The sequence below is a fragment of the Thermobia domestica genome, chromosome 7 (genome assembly GCF_964235325.1).
Source record: "Thermobia domestica chromosome 7, izTheDome1.hap1.1, whole genome shotgun sequence".
Taxonomy (NCBI): domain Eukaryota; kingdom Metazoa; phylum Arthropoda; class Insecta; order Zygentoma; family Lepismatidae; genus Thermobia; species Thermobia domestica.
In genome coordinates, this window is record NC_137460.1 from 248,487,714 (window position 1) to 248,503,662 (window position 15,949).

Here is a 15,949-nt window from a genome sequence, read left to right on the forward strand (position 1 = left end):
AAAAAAGCTTGATACGCAGCCGGGCTGCGAATGTATACTTAAAGCTATAGCTTTGTCGTTTAACGTCTATCGATGACCATGCAAAGTTTTGGAACACAGCCCAATTTGAGTTTTGACGAATGAATACAATTTCACTGGGACGATTTCTTCTAATTGTTTCTGAACGGCATTTTTCTTGGCATTTATACTCCTAGGAGTGTTGTCTATAAAATCTTGCGCAGTCTACTGAGTTTGACTCTCAACTGCCGGATAGTTTTTGTCTTCGATGTGACCTCGTATAGGAGTATCTGAGTTTCAGAGAATAGAAGTAGTGAGACGTGAAATGTAAGGTAGGAGCTGAAGGGTCTTCTGTGCAGGAATCCGAGACGGGAAAACTTGTCATGTAAGAGGTAGAAGGGGAAGATAATGCTATGAAGGGATTTGGGATGGGAGAACTTGTCATGCAAAAAATACAAGTGGAAGAAATTATTGAAAGATTAGGTAGATTTTCAGTGCAAGAAGGAGCATGAATCTCTGCTTTATACACAGATATGGATAACTGAGGAAGGTGACATGGCTCCTATACAAGTCGTGGGGTCACGCACTGGGTCCTTCGCAACTTCTGGCGTTTCACTGGGAGAACTTCACTGGTAAATGGACACGAACTGAAAGGAATTGCCGCCGTATAAGACTTTTACTTTCAGTCGACGTAAATGCCCAGGGTTGGAAATGCCTTGCACAAATTTTCAAATTTCCTCGGATATACGTTGGAGTCCTCGCCAGATGATCTGTTCTTGATATGGCTGTAAGCCACTGCTTGCATCTGTAATACAAATTAACACAATGAACTAAATGTTAAAAAATAACTTTATATACATTTCACTATCGTTACGTATTACGAAGTTTGAAATATCATTCTACTTACGAAAATAAGATTTAAATTTAGGTTATAGTTAGGGAGCCGAATTCCCGGTTAGAGATGGACTAGAGACGTCATACTTTCAGAAATTATTCATTGAACATCTAGCTACTTAAAAAGTAGGTAATAGACTCACTTCTAATTACTTTATCAGTTATTGAAGAGAAAAGAAAGAGGTACCTGTATTCAGCTTTGCTGTTTGTTTTCGTCGCTTTGTTTTTATTCACGACTGCTGATTCTCAAATGTTTGAGGTGAGTGGAGTAGTACCACGTCAAGCGTCATTTCTTAGCGGTTTTTGTGCAGAGAAAGGAAAGTTTGGGCGTCATTCCGTAGCGGTTTTGTGGAAGAACGCAAAGTTTGAGTTTGTTTGTATGTTTTAGTTTGAGTTAGCGGCAATTTGCATGCGAATTCTAATGTTCAGAATTAGTTAAGGATATAAGAAGAAGAGAAAGAACATTACTTTGTACTTACTTGTTAAATTATTTGCTTTCTGGTCGTTTCTTCGGTTGTCCGTTTAGATAGGTTACACAGCCAATTGTGAGATCGATTGAGAAGTATTTGCTCCTTCTTGTTTGCGTTTCTGTGGGATCGTCCCAGTAGTTGTAAAGCGCACGTATTTTTGTCCCCGCTCGTGCGTTTCTTCTTAAGCGTCCCAGTTGTTTGAGTACGTCTATTAGGAGTTCTGCATGTACACCGTTTACGTAGCCGAAAGTGGCTAACACCATTCGGTCCCGGTAATTTAGGTTGCTCCTCCAAAAAAGCTGTTCTGATAAATTGAGTTAAGTTTCGGGCTGGTCCGATTACATAAATACATTTTTGTCCTCAAAATAAAAGTGTCTGTAAATAGGACATTCTGTATCGTATTCACTGCCAGTCTCGCTATCTGTTGATCTGGACGTGTAGCTGCAATTAGACCTATCATCTTCGCTGTCACTGCTAGACGACGTGTCACAGAGAAGACGTCGTCTAGCTTTACTTCCACCTAACTTTTTCCTTGTTTTTCTTGCTGTTTGCGTAGGTCTTTTGTCAGGTAGTGATTTAATCATCTTATTCGAGTGCTCTGTTAAACGTTCTTTGTGGGGAGTTCCTGTCACAAGAAAAGCTTCAGAAACGTTAGAACGTCTACTGGTTGAGGGAAAGTCTGTAGGAACAGGACTAATGTCAGAGGGTGTCACGTATGTAACGTTAAGTGTAGGCGCAGGATCCTCATAGGCAGTCTGAGGGATTGTATCTGACCCGAATGCATCTTCTGTGAAAATTGTTGGTTGAAATGGAAAAATACCGGTTTTTCGAAATGCATTGACTGCATTTTCGATTGCTTACGCACGAGCAGTAGACAACACTGAAGCTACCTGATAATGGGTAAGTGTTCGACCTGGATGAGATTTTAGCCATGATTCTACAGCTTGAGCATAATAAGTTTTGAATGGACCCATAAACCCAAAATCGAGAGGTTGCAGTTTATGGGTGGAATGGGGCGGTAAACAAACAATTATTACCCCGTTGTCACGAGCTTTATCGATGACCGAGATATTTGTTGTATGAGAATAATGACCATCGAGTGTCAACATGACTGGATCTTCTCTAGAAGGTTTCACTATTGAGATGAAGTGTTCTAGCCACTGTGTAAAAGATTCACATTGAATCCACCCAGACACATGACATGCTGCAATTGACCCTGGGGGAGCCCCATCCATCAATTCTGCTTTCATATTCTTTCTGGGAAACACAAGCATAGGAGGCACATATTGTCCGGAAGCACTCATGCACGTTACCACTGTTATTAGCGCACCTCTTTCTGCGGAAGATAAACTGGCAACTTGCTTTTTCCCTTTGAGACCAACAACTTTACTAGTTTCGTGTTGCACAATCGTTATTCCTGTTTCGTCCACGTTGAACAGTTTATTTGGCGAAAAGTTTATTTGCAATAACTGCATTTTGTATGGCTTCATGTGCAGACCATGTTTTAGAACTCGCCATACCGTTTGTTGAGGAATGTTAAGTTCTTTGCTTGCTCGTGATGTGGATTTCTTTGGGCTCCTTTCGTAAAATGTACAAATACGCTCGACATTCTCGCTCGATGTGCGTGGACGTCCCATGCATTTCCCTCCGCAGATGCAACTGTCTTCTACGAATGGGCTCCTTTCGTAAAATGTACAAATACGCTCGACATTCTCGTTCGATGTGCGTGGACGTCCCATGCATTTCCCTCTGCAGATGCAACTGTCTTCTACGAATGGGCTCCTTTCGTAAAATGTACAAATACGCTCGACATTCTCGTTCGATGTGCGTGGACGTCCCATGCATTTCCCTCTGCAGATGCAACTGTCTTTTACGAATGGGCTCCTTTCGTAAAATGTACAAATACGCTCGACATTCTCGCTCGATGTGCGTGGACGTCCCATGCATTTCCCTCTGCAGATGCAACTGTCTTCTACGAATGGGCTCCTTTCGTAAAATGTACAAATACGCTCGACATTCTCGTTCGATGTGCGTGGACGTCCCATGCATTTCCCTCTGCAGATGCAACTGTCTTCTACGAATGGGCTCCTTTCGTAAAATGTACAAATACGCTCGACATTCTCGTTCGATGTGCGTGGACGTCCCATGCATTTCCCTCTGCAGATGCAACTGTCTTCTACGAATGGGCTCCTTTCGTAAAATGTACAAATACGCTCGACATTCTCGTTCGATGTGCGTGGACGTCCCATGCATTTCCCTCTGCAGATGCAACTGTCTTCTACGAATGGGCTCCTTTCGTAAAATGTACAAATACGCTCGACATTCTCGTTCGATGTGCGTGGACGTCCCATGCATTTCCCTCTGCAGATGCAACTGTCTTCTACGAATGGGCTCCTTTCGTAAAATGTACAAATACGCTCGACATTCTCGTTCGATGTGCGTGGACGTCCCATGCATTTCCCTCTGCAGATGCAACTGTCTTCTACGAATGGGCTCCTTTCGTAAAATGTACAAATACGCTCGACATTCTCGTTCGATGTGCGTGGACGTCCCATGCATTTCCCTCTGCAGATGCAACTGTCTTCTACGAATGGGCTCCTTTCGTAAAATGTACAAATACGCTCGACATTCTCGTTCGATGTGCGTGGACGTCCCATGCATTTCCCTCTGCAGATGCAACTGTCTTCTACGAATGGGCTCCTTTCGTAAAATGTACAAATACGCTCGACATTCTCGTTCGATGTGCGTGGACGTCCCATGCATTTCCCTCTGCAGATGCAACTGTCTTCTACGAATGGGCTCCTTTCGTAAAATGTACAAATACGCTCGACATTCTCGTTCGATGTGCGTGGACGTCCCATGCATTTCCCTCTGCAGATGCAACTGTCTTCTACGAATGGGCTCCTTTCGTAAAATGTACAAATACGCTCGACATTCTCGTTCGATGTGCGTGGACGTCCCATGCATTTCCCTCTGCAGATGCAACTGTCTTCTACGAATGGGCTCCTTTCGTAAAATGTACAAATACGCTCGACATTCTCGTTCGATGTGCGTGGACGTCCCATGCATTTCCCTCTGCAGATGCAACTGTCTTCTACGAATGGGCTCCTTTCGTAAAATGTACAAATACGCTCGACATTCTCGTTCGATGTGCGTGGACGTCCCATGCATTTCCCTCTGCAGATGCAACTGTCTTCTACGAATGGGCTCCTTTCGTAAAATGTACAAATACGCTCGACATTCTCGTTCAATGTGCGTGGACGTCCCATGCATTTCCCTCTGCAGATGCAACTGTCTTCTACGAATGGGCTCCTTTCGTAAAATGTACAAATACGCTCGACATTCTCGTTCGATGTGCGTGGACGTCCCATGCATTTCCCTCTGCAGATGCAACTGTCTTCTACGAATGGGCTCCTTTCGTAAAATGTACAAATACGCTCTACATTCTCGTTCGATGTGCGTGGACGTCCCATGCATTTCCCTCTGCAGATGCAACTGTCTTCTACGAATGGGCTCCTTTCGTAAAATGTACAAATACGCTCGACATTCTCGTTCGATGTGCGTGGACGTCCCATGCATTTCCCTCTGCAGATGCAACTGTCTTCTACGAATGGGCTCCTTTCGTAAAATGTACAAATACGCTCGACATTCTCGTTCGATGTGCGTGGACGTCCCATGCATTTCCCTCTGCAGATGCAACTGTCTTCTACGAATGGGCTCCTTTCGTAAAATGTACAAATACGCTCGACATTCTCGTTCGATGTGCGTGGACGTCCCATGCATTTCCCTCTGCAGATGCAACTGTCTTCTACGAATGGGCTCCTTTCGTAAAATGTACAAATACGCTCGACATTCTCGTTCGATGTGCGTGGACGTCCCATGCATTTCCCTCTGCAGATGCAACTGTCTTCTACGAATGGGCTCCTTTCGTAAAATGTACAAATACGCTCGACATTCTCGTTCGATGTGCGTGGACGTCCCATGCATTTCCCTCTGCAGATGCAACTGTCTTCTACGAATGGGCTCCTTTCGTAAAATGTACAAATACGCTCGACATTCTCGTTCGATGTGCGTGGACGTCCCATGCATTTCCCTCTGCAAATGCAACTGTCTTCTACGAATTTTCGATGCCACTCGTAAATTTGCTTATGATGCGGTGGTTGTTTATTAAATTGACGGCCAAATGCTCGCTGAACTGCAACAAAGGACTCAAGTTTTGGCAATTGTTGCACGCAAAAAGACTTCTGTCGTGACGCAGCCATTTCATTACAGATGAACAACAACAAACAACAGCGCCAATGCGGCCGTGATTGGAACTTCTATCCGGGCTGTTTAAATGGTAAACCTTTCTTAATCAAGTAACGTTCGAATCGTGTTTCTATCTTTCGTAATTTCGAAGAAATAAATGTTTGAAATCTGATCTTTCTTTTCGAATAACCCTGTACAATATTTACAAGTCATATTTTGAGTATCCTTTTTGATTATTTTTTCTAATAACATTTCTGCTAGTTATGGAAAAACAGTAATATCTGTTAAGAGTTCAAAATTTCACTTTTGTATCATATAACTACTAAATTATCACGAATAGTGCATCGAGTTTTGGTGAGAAAGATTATCAAAGCAGCCAAAAGTGCCGGTAACCTCAGGCCAAGTTTATGTGAAATAGAAAAGAAATGTTCCTTTCGGAAACATGACATGCAAGTGACCTCGATGTGTGCTTCTGCGAGAAAAGAATATAGAACATCTGGTGACATTGTGAGGTGACGGCATTTTAAAACTGGACAGAAAAATAGCAGCAATCAATATTCAGATTTTTCATTGTAATATATATTGGCAACAAATGTTAAATGCTTTGCGCAATCATGTAAAAACAGAGAAAATCGGAAATACGAACTGAACTTAAAGCGTATCTCAGAGAAAATAATACATTGTCTAAAAAAATACCTAGGAATATATGTATAGCAGTGTAAATATTTTCAAATCACTTTCTGTAAATCTTTTTGTGTTTTTTTTCTTATACAAATTCTATATGAACTGAACTCTCCAAACACCATGCCTTGTTTATATGGAGTAAACAAATGAAATTAACTTACTGAACGCTTCTTGTATATACGAAAACAGTATCTCACACAGTGTACAATAAACTGTCGGCAACTATTCTTGTTGCTCCTTGTATTAACTAGATATTCTCTAAAATGTCACTATATACCTTCTATCATGCATCCAGTTCGTAAACAGTAAGCTTTGAAATAAGCTGCTTCTGTATTGTCACCGCGAGTAACGTCTGCGATGACATACCTTAATCGGAAAACTTTCGTTTTTACTGTCATTGATACAGCAAAGTAACTTACATAAGTTTCCATAGTTGTTAATAACATTTCCATCGTTTTCAATGTGTCAGTTCAATAAAACGAATGTTTCCTAATATATCACGTCTTGGAGAATTTCAGGCGCAGTTATTTTTAGTCAATGCTGGGCTAAATATGCTTTCGTAACTTGGAACATTATTTACTCATTAGTGATAGTTGCTGGACATATGTTAACTTTTGTTTCGAGAAAAAGATTGTTTAATAGATAGTGATAGCATTGTAATTAATGTAGTTCTTATTGGATTTGGGCAAAATGGAGAACTACAAGTTGTATCCGTTGATAGAGATTAAACTTCACTATCAAACAAATTGTCTATAGTAGAATCAATAGAATTGTAGCAATCTACTTTAAAATTAACTGTGAAAACTTGTTCTTCTGAAAAATTTTCGAACAAAAATTGATATATTCGTTTATAAGTTTGGTTATTATGTTAAATACAAATGAAAGAATAGGTTTATTACGGATTTCCTGACGCAGAATACCAGGGTCACATCCTGCGCAAGCCATCGATTGGCACGTAGCATAAAAATGACACGTATTACAGATCAAATACTTTTTCTCATTCTGCTTTAGCTCGCCAACGATATTTTCGTATTCCATCCAGACGTCTTACTTTCGTTCTTTTCATTTGATGAAAGGTAGAGGAAATCCAGACACTCCTCGGATATATATCGGACCGAGGTGTCGAGGTCGAACCAGACAACAAAGTAAATGACTACACCTAACGTATATTATTAAAAGTCATTTATTCGTAATTGTCATTACAGTTAAATCAATAATGATCTAGGGCCTTGCATGGGCAGTGTGGCTATTAGCTAATATCCTATTTCTTTCTTAAGATCTAAGTTTACGGTTTAAACACATAAACATATATTTAATTATAGTTAACTTTACTTGATTTTAGTAGAAGCTAATGATCATTTGGTTCTGACAATTGTTTCTTAGACATCTCAAGAGAAACTACTGATCTGGTTGCTGCTGATGTATTCCAGTCCTGTTTGTTTTATATGTTGGGCAGAAGGATAGTCCTTTTTCTAGCACTTCCAGTTGTTCTGGGCCCAGAGTTTTATTTGAGAGATTGTGTATGAGTGATTCTTTTTCACATGTATTTGTTTCTGGATCTGCTTTTTTCTTTTTTTCTCGTTTGATTGTTGGGTTTTTCTATGGGTGTCACAGATGTATTAGGGTTTGGTACGTTTGGGATTCTTTTGGTCCTGAGAAGGACCCTTGGTTTTGGTGGTCCTAAGAAGGACCGATGGTTTTTGTTTAGAGTTGGCATATTCAATTTAACTCTTTTTCTGAAGTTTTGGTGGTCCTAAGAAGGACCTTTTTTGTGATTTTGGTGTTTCTCTACTTTTGGAAGTTCTTCAGGAACTCCATTAGTTCTTCTATTGAGTCTTTCTTTGGTTTCCTTTGTGGGGTGTTTTGTCTTCCTCCTTGTGTGGTTTTGGTCCTCTTCTGTTGTTCCTTTGTATGTTCTTCGTTTTTTTGAGGTTGTATCTTCCTCTTGAGGAAATCCAGAGCCACATTTTTTGCTCTCTGGACAACCTCTTTTGTTTCCTGTGGCCCAAAGCGGGATTTGCATTCTTCTAGGGCAAACTCCCATTCTTCTTCCAGTTTTGGTCCTAGTTGCTTGTAGTGGTCAATCACTTGTTTGTTTATTTCACTTTCTGCTTTTCTCAATATGCTTTGGATGTTTTCTCCGAATGTGGTTGGTACTTTATCGTATTCAACCAAATTCAGGTCTGGTTTGTGAAGCCTTATCAGGGGCTTGCCAAGTTAGATCCCCTTTTTGTGTTTGGCCTCGTAGTGGTGCGCAAGATGTCTTTTGTATACAAGTTTGCGTAGCATTTTGAAACAATCTTCCTTTCCCCACTCAACCTATAGTTGGGCCGAGAGGTTCCGGGCTGGTTCCCCACTGTTTGTGGGGGGTACGGTCATCTGCTGGGTCCTGGAGTGCTGCTCCTGTCCTCTCTCGCCGTGCGGTCCTGGTTTTCTCCCTCCAGGTGGATGTCTTCCAGAGTGTCATTCCACTCCAGCAGGTCCATGTTTCGATCGTTCACCATTAGGATGTCTGCTTGTTCTGCCATTTCAGCTGTATCTTCTGTTTCAGGTTTCTCTGGATAACTGTACTATTGGAGGTTCGTACTAAGAAGTACGATTTTGACGCGAGCTTATGCTTAGTACAATTGCGGTAGTAGGATCGTGTGTTTTGTACTAAAAAGTACAGTTTTTGTTTTCTCTGTAGAAATTTGGACTGCTATGGCGTATCTTGCCCCAGGATAGTAGGGCTCCAGGTTGTATCTTCCTCTTGAGAAAATCCAGAGCCACTTTTTTAGCTCTCTGGACAACCTCCTTTGTTTCTTGTGGCCGAAAGCGAGATTTGCATTCTTCTAGGGCAAACTCCCATTCTTCTTCCAGTTTTGGTCCTAGTTGCTTGTAGTGTTCAATCACTTGTTTATTTCACTTTCTGCTTTTCTCAATATGCTTTGGATATTCTCTTCGAATGTGGTTGGTACTTTATCGTATTCAACCAAATTCAGGTCTGGTTTGTGAAGCCTTATTAGGGGCTTGCCAAGCTGGATCCCCTTTTTGTGTTCGGCCTCGTAGTGGTGCGCAAGATGTCTTTTGTATACAAGCTTGCGTAGCATTTTGAAACAATCTTCCCTTTCCTCACTCAACCTGTAATTGGGCCGAGAGGTTCCGGGCTGGTTCCCCACTGCTTGTGGGGGGTCCGGTCGTCTGCTGGGTCCTGAAGTGCTGCTCCTGTCCTCTTTCGCCGTGCGGTCCTGGTTTTCTCCCTCCAGGTGGATGTCTTCCAGAGTGTCATTCCACTCCAGCAGGTCCATGTTTAGATCGTCCACCATTAGGATGTCTGCTTGTTCTGCCATTTCTGCTGTATCTTCTGTTTCAGGTTTCTATGGATAACTGCACTATTGGAGGTTCGTACTAAGAAGTACGATTTTGACGCGAGCTTATGCTTAGTACAATTGCGGTAGTAGGATCGTGTGTTTTGTACTAAAAAGTACAGTTTTTGTTTTCTCTGCAGAAATTTGGACTGCTATGGTGTGCCTTGCCCGAGGATAGTAGGACTCCAAACTATTTCGACTATTCGTCTCGTCAGCCGGGGCTCCTTGCGATGTGAGTTCTTCGAAGTCTTCTTGAGAAGTGACTGTTTTGGGTCGTCGTCGTTCAAGTGGGTTTGACCATTTCCGTGAGAAAATGGAAAGTATGTCTCGCCATGTCTGCTACTTTATCAAAGTGTAAAAAGAAATGGGAATGTGTGTGTGTGAAGTATCTTGATTTAATTTTGTGTTTGAGCTTCTCTGGTTTTAACTCGTGCCGTATACCTGTGAAAATTGTGTGGCATTGGTCCTGGCGTGGTGGCGTGTCGCGTTTGAGTGAGTGTGTGTTAGTAATGTATGTTGTTCTAGGATTGTTGTAGTAGATGTTTATTGACATCATTTCGTTGTGTGTGTGTGTAGTCGGAATTGCTTGGAGGTTTTGATTTCTTTTATTTTTTTTATTTTATGTATTTATTTTTTATATAAAATTGCCATAAACGAGTTGTGTCTCTGTATTGTTATTTTAGGTGTTATATATATATTTTTTTTTTTTTGGAATTTAGTTTTGAGTGTTTTTATTTTTCCTTTTTTCTATGTTTGTATGTGTTGCTGTGTATTCTTTTGATGTTTTTTTTCTGGTATGATGTTCTATATTATGTTCTGATTTGGTTGACGTTGTGTTCTTCTTTTGTTATGATATTCTTCTTTGTTATGTTGATCTTTGTTCCGTGTTTATGTACTTTTGTTTCTTTGTTGTGTTCTTTTGCTGTGACTGTCTTCTTCTATGTATTTGTGTTATGTTCTTTGTTTTGAAATCGTTTTCTTTTATGTATATACATATGTGCATGTATTGTGGTTTTTGGTGAGTTTTCATGTTTCATCTTGATAACGTTTGAGTCTCCTGCGTGTTCACGCCTCGTTTTTTGTTCTTTTTTGCTAGTTGTATTAAGGCTGAGATTATGCTTTGGTTGTCTTCGGCCTCAAGTTCCCTTGTGTCGTAGTTCATCCTGAATATGGTTTTTGAGTTATATTCATCACGTATGAGATGTTGAGTCGTTTTATCTCTTCGTGGATTGGAGTGAGTCCGGTAATGTTGTAGAGCGTTCTCTTTTCTGCTGTGAAGTTGTCCATCATGATTCTCATCCAGAAACGGTCCGTCTTAGCGACGTTTTCTATGTTCTTTGCGTTGAAAATTTGATGTCCATACAGTAGGATGGGCCTCACAATTGTCTTGTATATGTGGATCTTCATCTGCCAGTTGAGATTTTGGACTGATACACATTTCCGTGTGGCAATTGTGACGTTTTTCGCTTTCTTTCTTGCCTGCTGGATGTGTTTGTTAAGTGCTAATCTGTTGTCCATCAAAATACCTAAATATTTGGCCGAGTTTGTAGGATATTTTTTGTCACTATCTAGTTCGATGTATCTGTGGAGATCTTTTTTCGTCCCCTTGTTTCTAGGGTAGGAGAGCAGTTTTTGTGTTTTCTTAGGATTTATTGTAAGATTCCAAGCGGAGCACCATTCCGCAAAAATCTTCAATTGTTTAGAGAATCTCTGTAGTATAATGTGTGTATTTTTAGCCGACTCGAATAGACCTGATCGTCTGCGAACGTGCCGAGTTCGCAGTTCGTATTCTTGCTGCAGGGAGTATCGTTGACGTGCAGTAGGTATAAGAGAGTGGCCACTGTTGTCCCCTGGGGGGACCCCTCTTTTTAGCGTAATTTCGTTTGACAGGTGTTCTTCTATTTTGACCTTCGTTGTTCTGTTGAGCAGGAAATTGTAAAGCCATCTGATGATCGTCTGTTGGAGGTCATGATGATTTTTGAGTTTGAACAGTAGCCCCTCGTGGCATAATGTGTCGAACGCACTGGAGAGATCCAGAAACATGGCGCCACCTTTCAATCTCTTAAGTGTTGTCTTCTTCATATCATTTGTTATCCGTATGATTTGGTGCAGAGTACTGTGTTTTGGCCGGAAGCCTGCCTGTTTCGCTGCGAATTAGTTTCCTTCATTTAAGTATTCGTGCAATATGTTTACAATAGTCTTCTTCATTAGTTTCGACAGTGTGGACGTGAGTGTGATAGGCCTGTAGTTATCCGCTTTTGAGATGTCTTTTCCGGGTTTTGTATGGGCCTGTTTCCATGTTTTGGAGATGTAGCCGGTCACCAGGCTTGCCGAATACAGTTTTGCTAGTTGCTGTAGTATGATTTCTGCCGCTTTCTTGATGTATATTGCGTATATGCCGTCTGGACCTGGCGCTGCTGCGTTTCTCTTTTTTAGTGCTTTTTTGATTTTCTCTGTTTGAATCGGGGCCAGGAGTTTTTCAGTGCTTTCTTGCTGGATTTCCTGCCTGTCGTGTTCTGTGATATTTTCATGGTGGTTTATGGTGTTGGCAATATGCTGGGCTGTTAGTTGTATGTAGTTCTGTGTCCAGTCCTTTGGTGTGTGGATGTTGAATTTCTGTTGGAGGTATCCGTGGAAGAAATCTATCTTTTCATCTGTCGTGGAGGTAGATACTTTATCTATCCCGCTTGCGATTTGGTAGTTCGAATTTCGCATGTATTTATATTTTAGGTGTTTCCAGAAAAGAGATCTTCTTTCTTTGTACATGTTTCCCAGTTGGTTACAGCAGTCTGAATTTCTGGTCCCGATGGGCCTTAATTTCCTCCTTGATTTCTCTGTTAATCCTATTAATGTGATTTGTGTAATCGGGTCTTTGTTTCTATTGTAGATATTGATCAGTTCCCTTTTTGTCTTTGTTTGGTCTATTATCTGTTGTGGTAGCCGTTCAGTCCCCGAGGATATGGATGTTAGTGGTACGTGCTTTTCTTCCGCTTCTTTGTAAGCTTCTGTGATGATGTTATTTGCCTCTTCAATACTTTCCTCCATGTTTGTGATTACCAAGTTCTTTGTTCTTTCTTGTATGTTTTCTGCGAAGTTTTCCCAGTCGGCTTTGTTAAAGTCTCTGAATTTCCTATCTTTCCTGATGTTTCGGTTAATTGTCTGTAACGTTGTTAATATCATGCCATGATCAGACTGGAAGGGGAAATCTGTATATGTCCTTGGGTTGTGGCTCATAAGCTTTGCCGTGCACAATATCTTGTCACGTTTTGTGCCTCTTTCGTTGGCCGTTTGCGCTTTTCTGGTGGGTCCGTCTACTTTTATTTGTATGAGAGAGTTGTTTGCAAGATATTAGTAGAATTATCTTCCGTTCTGGTTTGTTATTGGGTCTCCAATGATTTTGTGCCGGCTGTTTAGATCAGCCGCTATTAACATTCTGTTGAAGCTGGCGAGATGGTTTAGCAGGGGGAAAGATTTGGATATGTCGTTTGCATGAGAGTTTTATAGGGTTGCAATATGTAGAGGATTAGGTTCATTTGAGTATATTTTTATTATTTTGGTTTTGATTTTCTTGCATAATTTGGTTTCATTTATTATTATGATGTCAACTCCTTTTTCGTTAGCATAGGTTTCTAGTTCAACTGTTTTGTTTCTAATTCCTTGTATCTTCGTGTAAAGGATGTTAAATGTCTGTGTGTTGTGCGCTTGTTTTCTGTTGTGCACCATCTTCCTTTTCTTCAACCGTTGTGAGTGTTTCTGGTGTTATATTTTGTTTTCGAAAAGCATTTTTCTTGCTTTTTGCCTTTTTTTCCGATCCAATGTATAGTAGACCTTCTCTGGAGAGTAGAAGGGTCAGTCGTTTTTCCATGATGTCTTCAGATACTCGTTTTTTGACATGTTTAAGTTCTTTTTTTCTTAAGGGTATGTTATCTCTAATACGGCTGCGGTCCATTTCATTATTTTGAGCGTGGCTTCTTCTATGGCTTCATCGATGTATTTTTGGATGATTTCGGCTTCGTTTTCTTCGTTTGGAGGGGTTTGGTATCCTTTGGGTTGTCCCTCTTGTGAGTTTCTTGTGATAGGGTGATGTGGATCCTTGAAGCTGCTTTTGTGTTTGCCGTACGACCTGTCTGGCATCTGGAAGATTTTATTAGTTTCTTGAACTTGGGGGGGTACGAGGTCTCTGCGGGCAAGTCTTCCCCTCTGTTTTATGTCCTTGTACTTTGCAATTCGCACAAAATATCAGACTGGTTTTGTTACATTTGTGGTCTTTCTATCTGTTTTCTCCATCTGAGGCATACTTGCTCTAGTTTGCAAGATCTAAAATCGTGCCCATATTTGAAACATTTTGTACAGGGGTTGGGTCTCGCCATATTTTTTGACTCTTCCACCTTGAAGTGAATCGCTCCTATGCATATTCCATTTGCTATTAGCTTGCTGGTTTGGTTGGGGTTCCTAGAAAAAAAGCCTTAATAATGGTATGGGGCATGTGTTGTTCTGCATTCTGATCACGTTAGAATAATTTATTTTCTGGCTGTTTAGTGCGGATTTTACGTCTTTGATATCCGTATTGAAGTCAACTCCCCTGATGACGCATGTGATCGTAGTTGTTGAACTCTGCGATGGACCCCCTCCATGTAGCAGACCGTCATCGTCGGGGAGGGGTGGAGCTGAGAGGGTCGTTTCATACGTCATTCATTTATCACCCCTCATCTTCATATCCTTGCATGTCCGCTCAGCCGCGAACACCGCTACCGGACTCGCGGGTGGTTGGTGGGAGTCGGGAAGAGGAAGGCCTAGTGGACGTGTTCCCCCACTTGGGGAGGACGTGCACCCACCCGGCCTAACGTTGTGTGCGTCCAGTGTTTGTGTTGTCCGGAGTGTTGAGTCTTTGAAAATAAAAAAAAATCGCAAAACTAACAATAATAACAAAAAAACAACAAAAATTAAAATACAAAAAAATCTGCACTTTTTGTTTTGTTTTGTTCTTCTTGGGCTGGTGGGGGTCTATCCTTTTGTTTTCCAGCATTCTCTCGTTTTGTTTTACTTCTTCTTTTTCCGGGGCCACGCGTTTTTGTCGACGGGAATGGTTTTCTTGCACTTCCATTCCCCTTGACCGCGTTGCCCCACGCTGATCCTAAGGTGTTGGGCGTGCTGATGTGATTGCCAGGAAGTAGCGTTAGTTCGCCCCGTTAACGCCCCGATGTGACCTCACACCTTTTTTCCTTTGTAAATGTTAATTAAAAATCATACTACTTATGGGTACCAAAACTTTGAAATCTGATCCGGGCTCTCCCTCACGGAAGAAGCCCAAACTGAGTGAAAGCGAAAGTGTGGAAAAGACAAGCATCGCCGCGCCCGCCGTATGATATCTTGTAAATAAAGATAAAGATGCTGATAGCGCCACATCTGATGCAAACCGTCCGAGTGCTATTAAGGGCTTATCCCCTTTTGTTATTAATAAAGTTATTACATATCAAGCCGGACAGGTAAAAGACATCAAGAAATTGCGGAATGACACTTTATTAGTGGAAACGATCGATGGAAAGCAAACAGCGAAGCTACTGAAATTAACTGCGATTGGACCTGTGAACGTGTCAGTAGAACCTCGTCTTATCCTGAACGTTTCAAGAGGGGTGATATCCTGTTGGGATCTCGTCAATGGCACCGAAAGGAGATTAAGTCGGAATTAGCGGATCAATACGTTATAGAAGTAGCTCGAATCAAAAGTAAGAAGGCAGGTGAACTAGTGGCTACTCAGTCGCTGATTCTTACTTTTAGTCTGCCCACACTTCCGGAGCCTGTGAAAGCTGATTACTATCATTTAAAAGTTCTGCCCTACATACCTATTCCTCTGCGCTGTTTTAAATGTCAACATTTTGGGCACACCAGCACGTCGTGTAGTGCGAGTGCTGCTCTTTGGGCGAATTGTGCCCTTCTGTGTGAACTGCAAGGGAGATCATTCTGCTTGATCTCGGGATTGTGCAGCTTATCAGCGCGAGAAGCGTATTCGATTACTCATGGTAGTTGAGAAGATTTCTGCTACAGATACGAAGCGTCGATTGAAAGCCTTCCTTCCTCGATTTCTGTTCCCTTCGCTACTGTCGCTGCTATTTCTCAGAAATCTGTAGCTACAGAGACCGTCGACGTCTCCAACCAAACGGACTTGGTCCTAAAGCGTAGTTCTGGCTCGTAGACCCCAGTTACAAAGATGAGCGAACTTCTTACGACCCCCGTTGCAACAACGAACCAACATCCGAAAACTCCTCGTGTTACTGTTAGTAGTGGTCTTCGGCGTACTCCAGCCCATCG

At 41.6% G+C, this 15,949-nt stretch overlaps 2 protein-coding genes across 2 annotated transcripts; both read right to left on the bottom strand.

Moving 5' to 3' along the window:
* Window positions 1-2,218: 2,218 nt before the first annotated feature.
* LOC145689663 (uncharacterized) lies at window positions 2,219-2,836 on the bottom strand. The gene has a single exon (XM_081763853.1). It carries the CDS (start codon window positions 2,834-2,836, stop codon window positions 2,219-2,221), a length of 618 nt encoding a protein of 205 aa, XP_081619979.1.
* An 8,958-nt stretch (window positions 2,837-11,794) lies between these two features.
* On the bottom strand, window positions 11,795-12,820 carry LOC145689664 (uncharacterized). Its single transcript, XM_081763855.1, has one exon. It carries the CDS (start codon window positions 12,818-12,820, stop codon window positions 11,795-11,797), a length of 1,026 nt encoding a protein of 341 aa, XP_081619981.1.
* Between the last annotated feature and the right edge of the window lie 3,129 nt (window positions 12,821-15,949).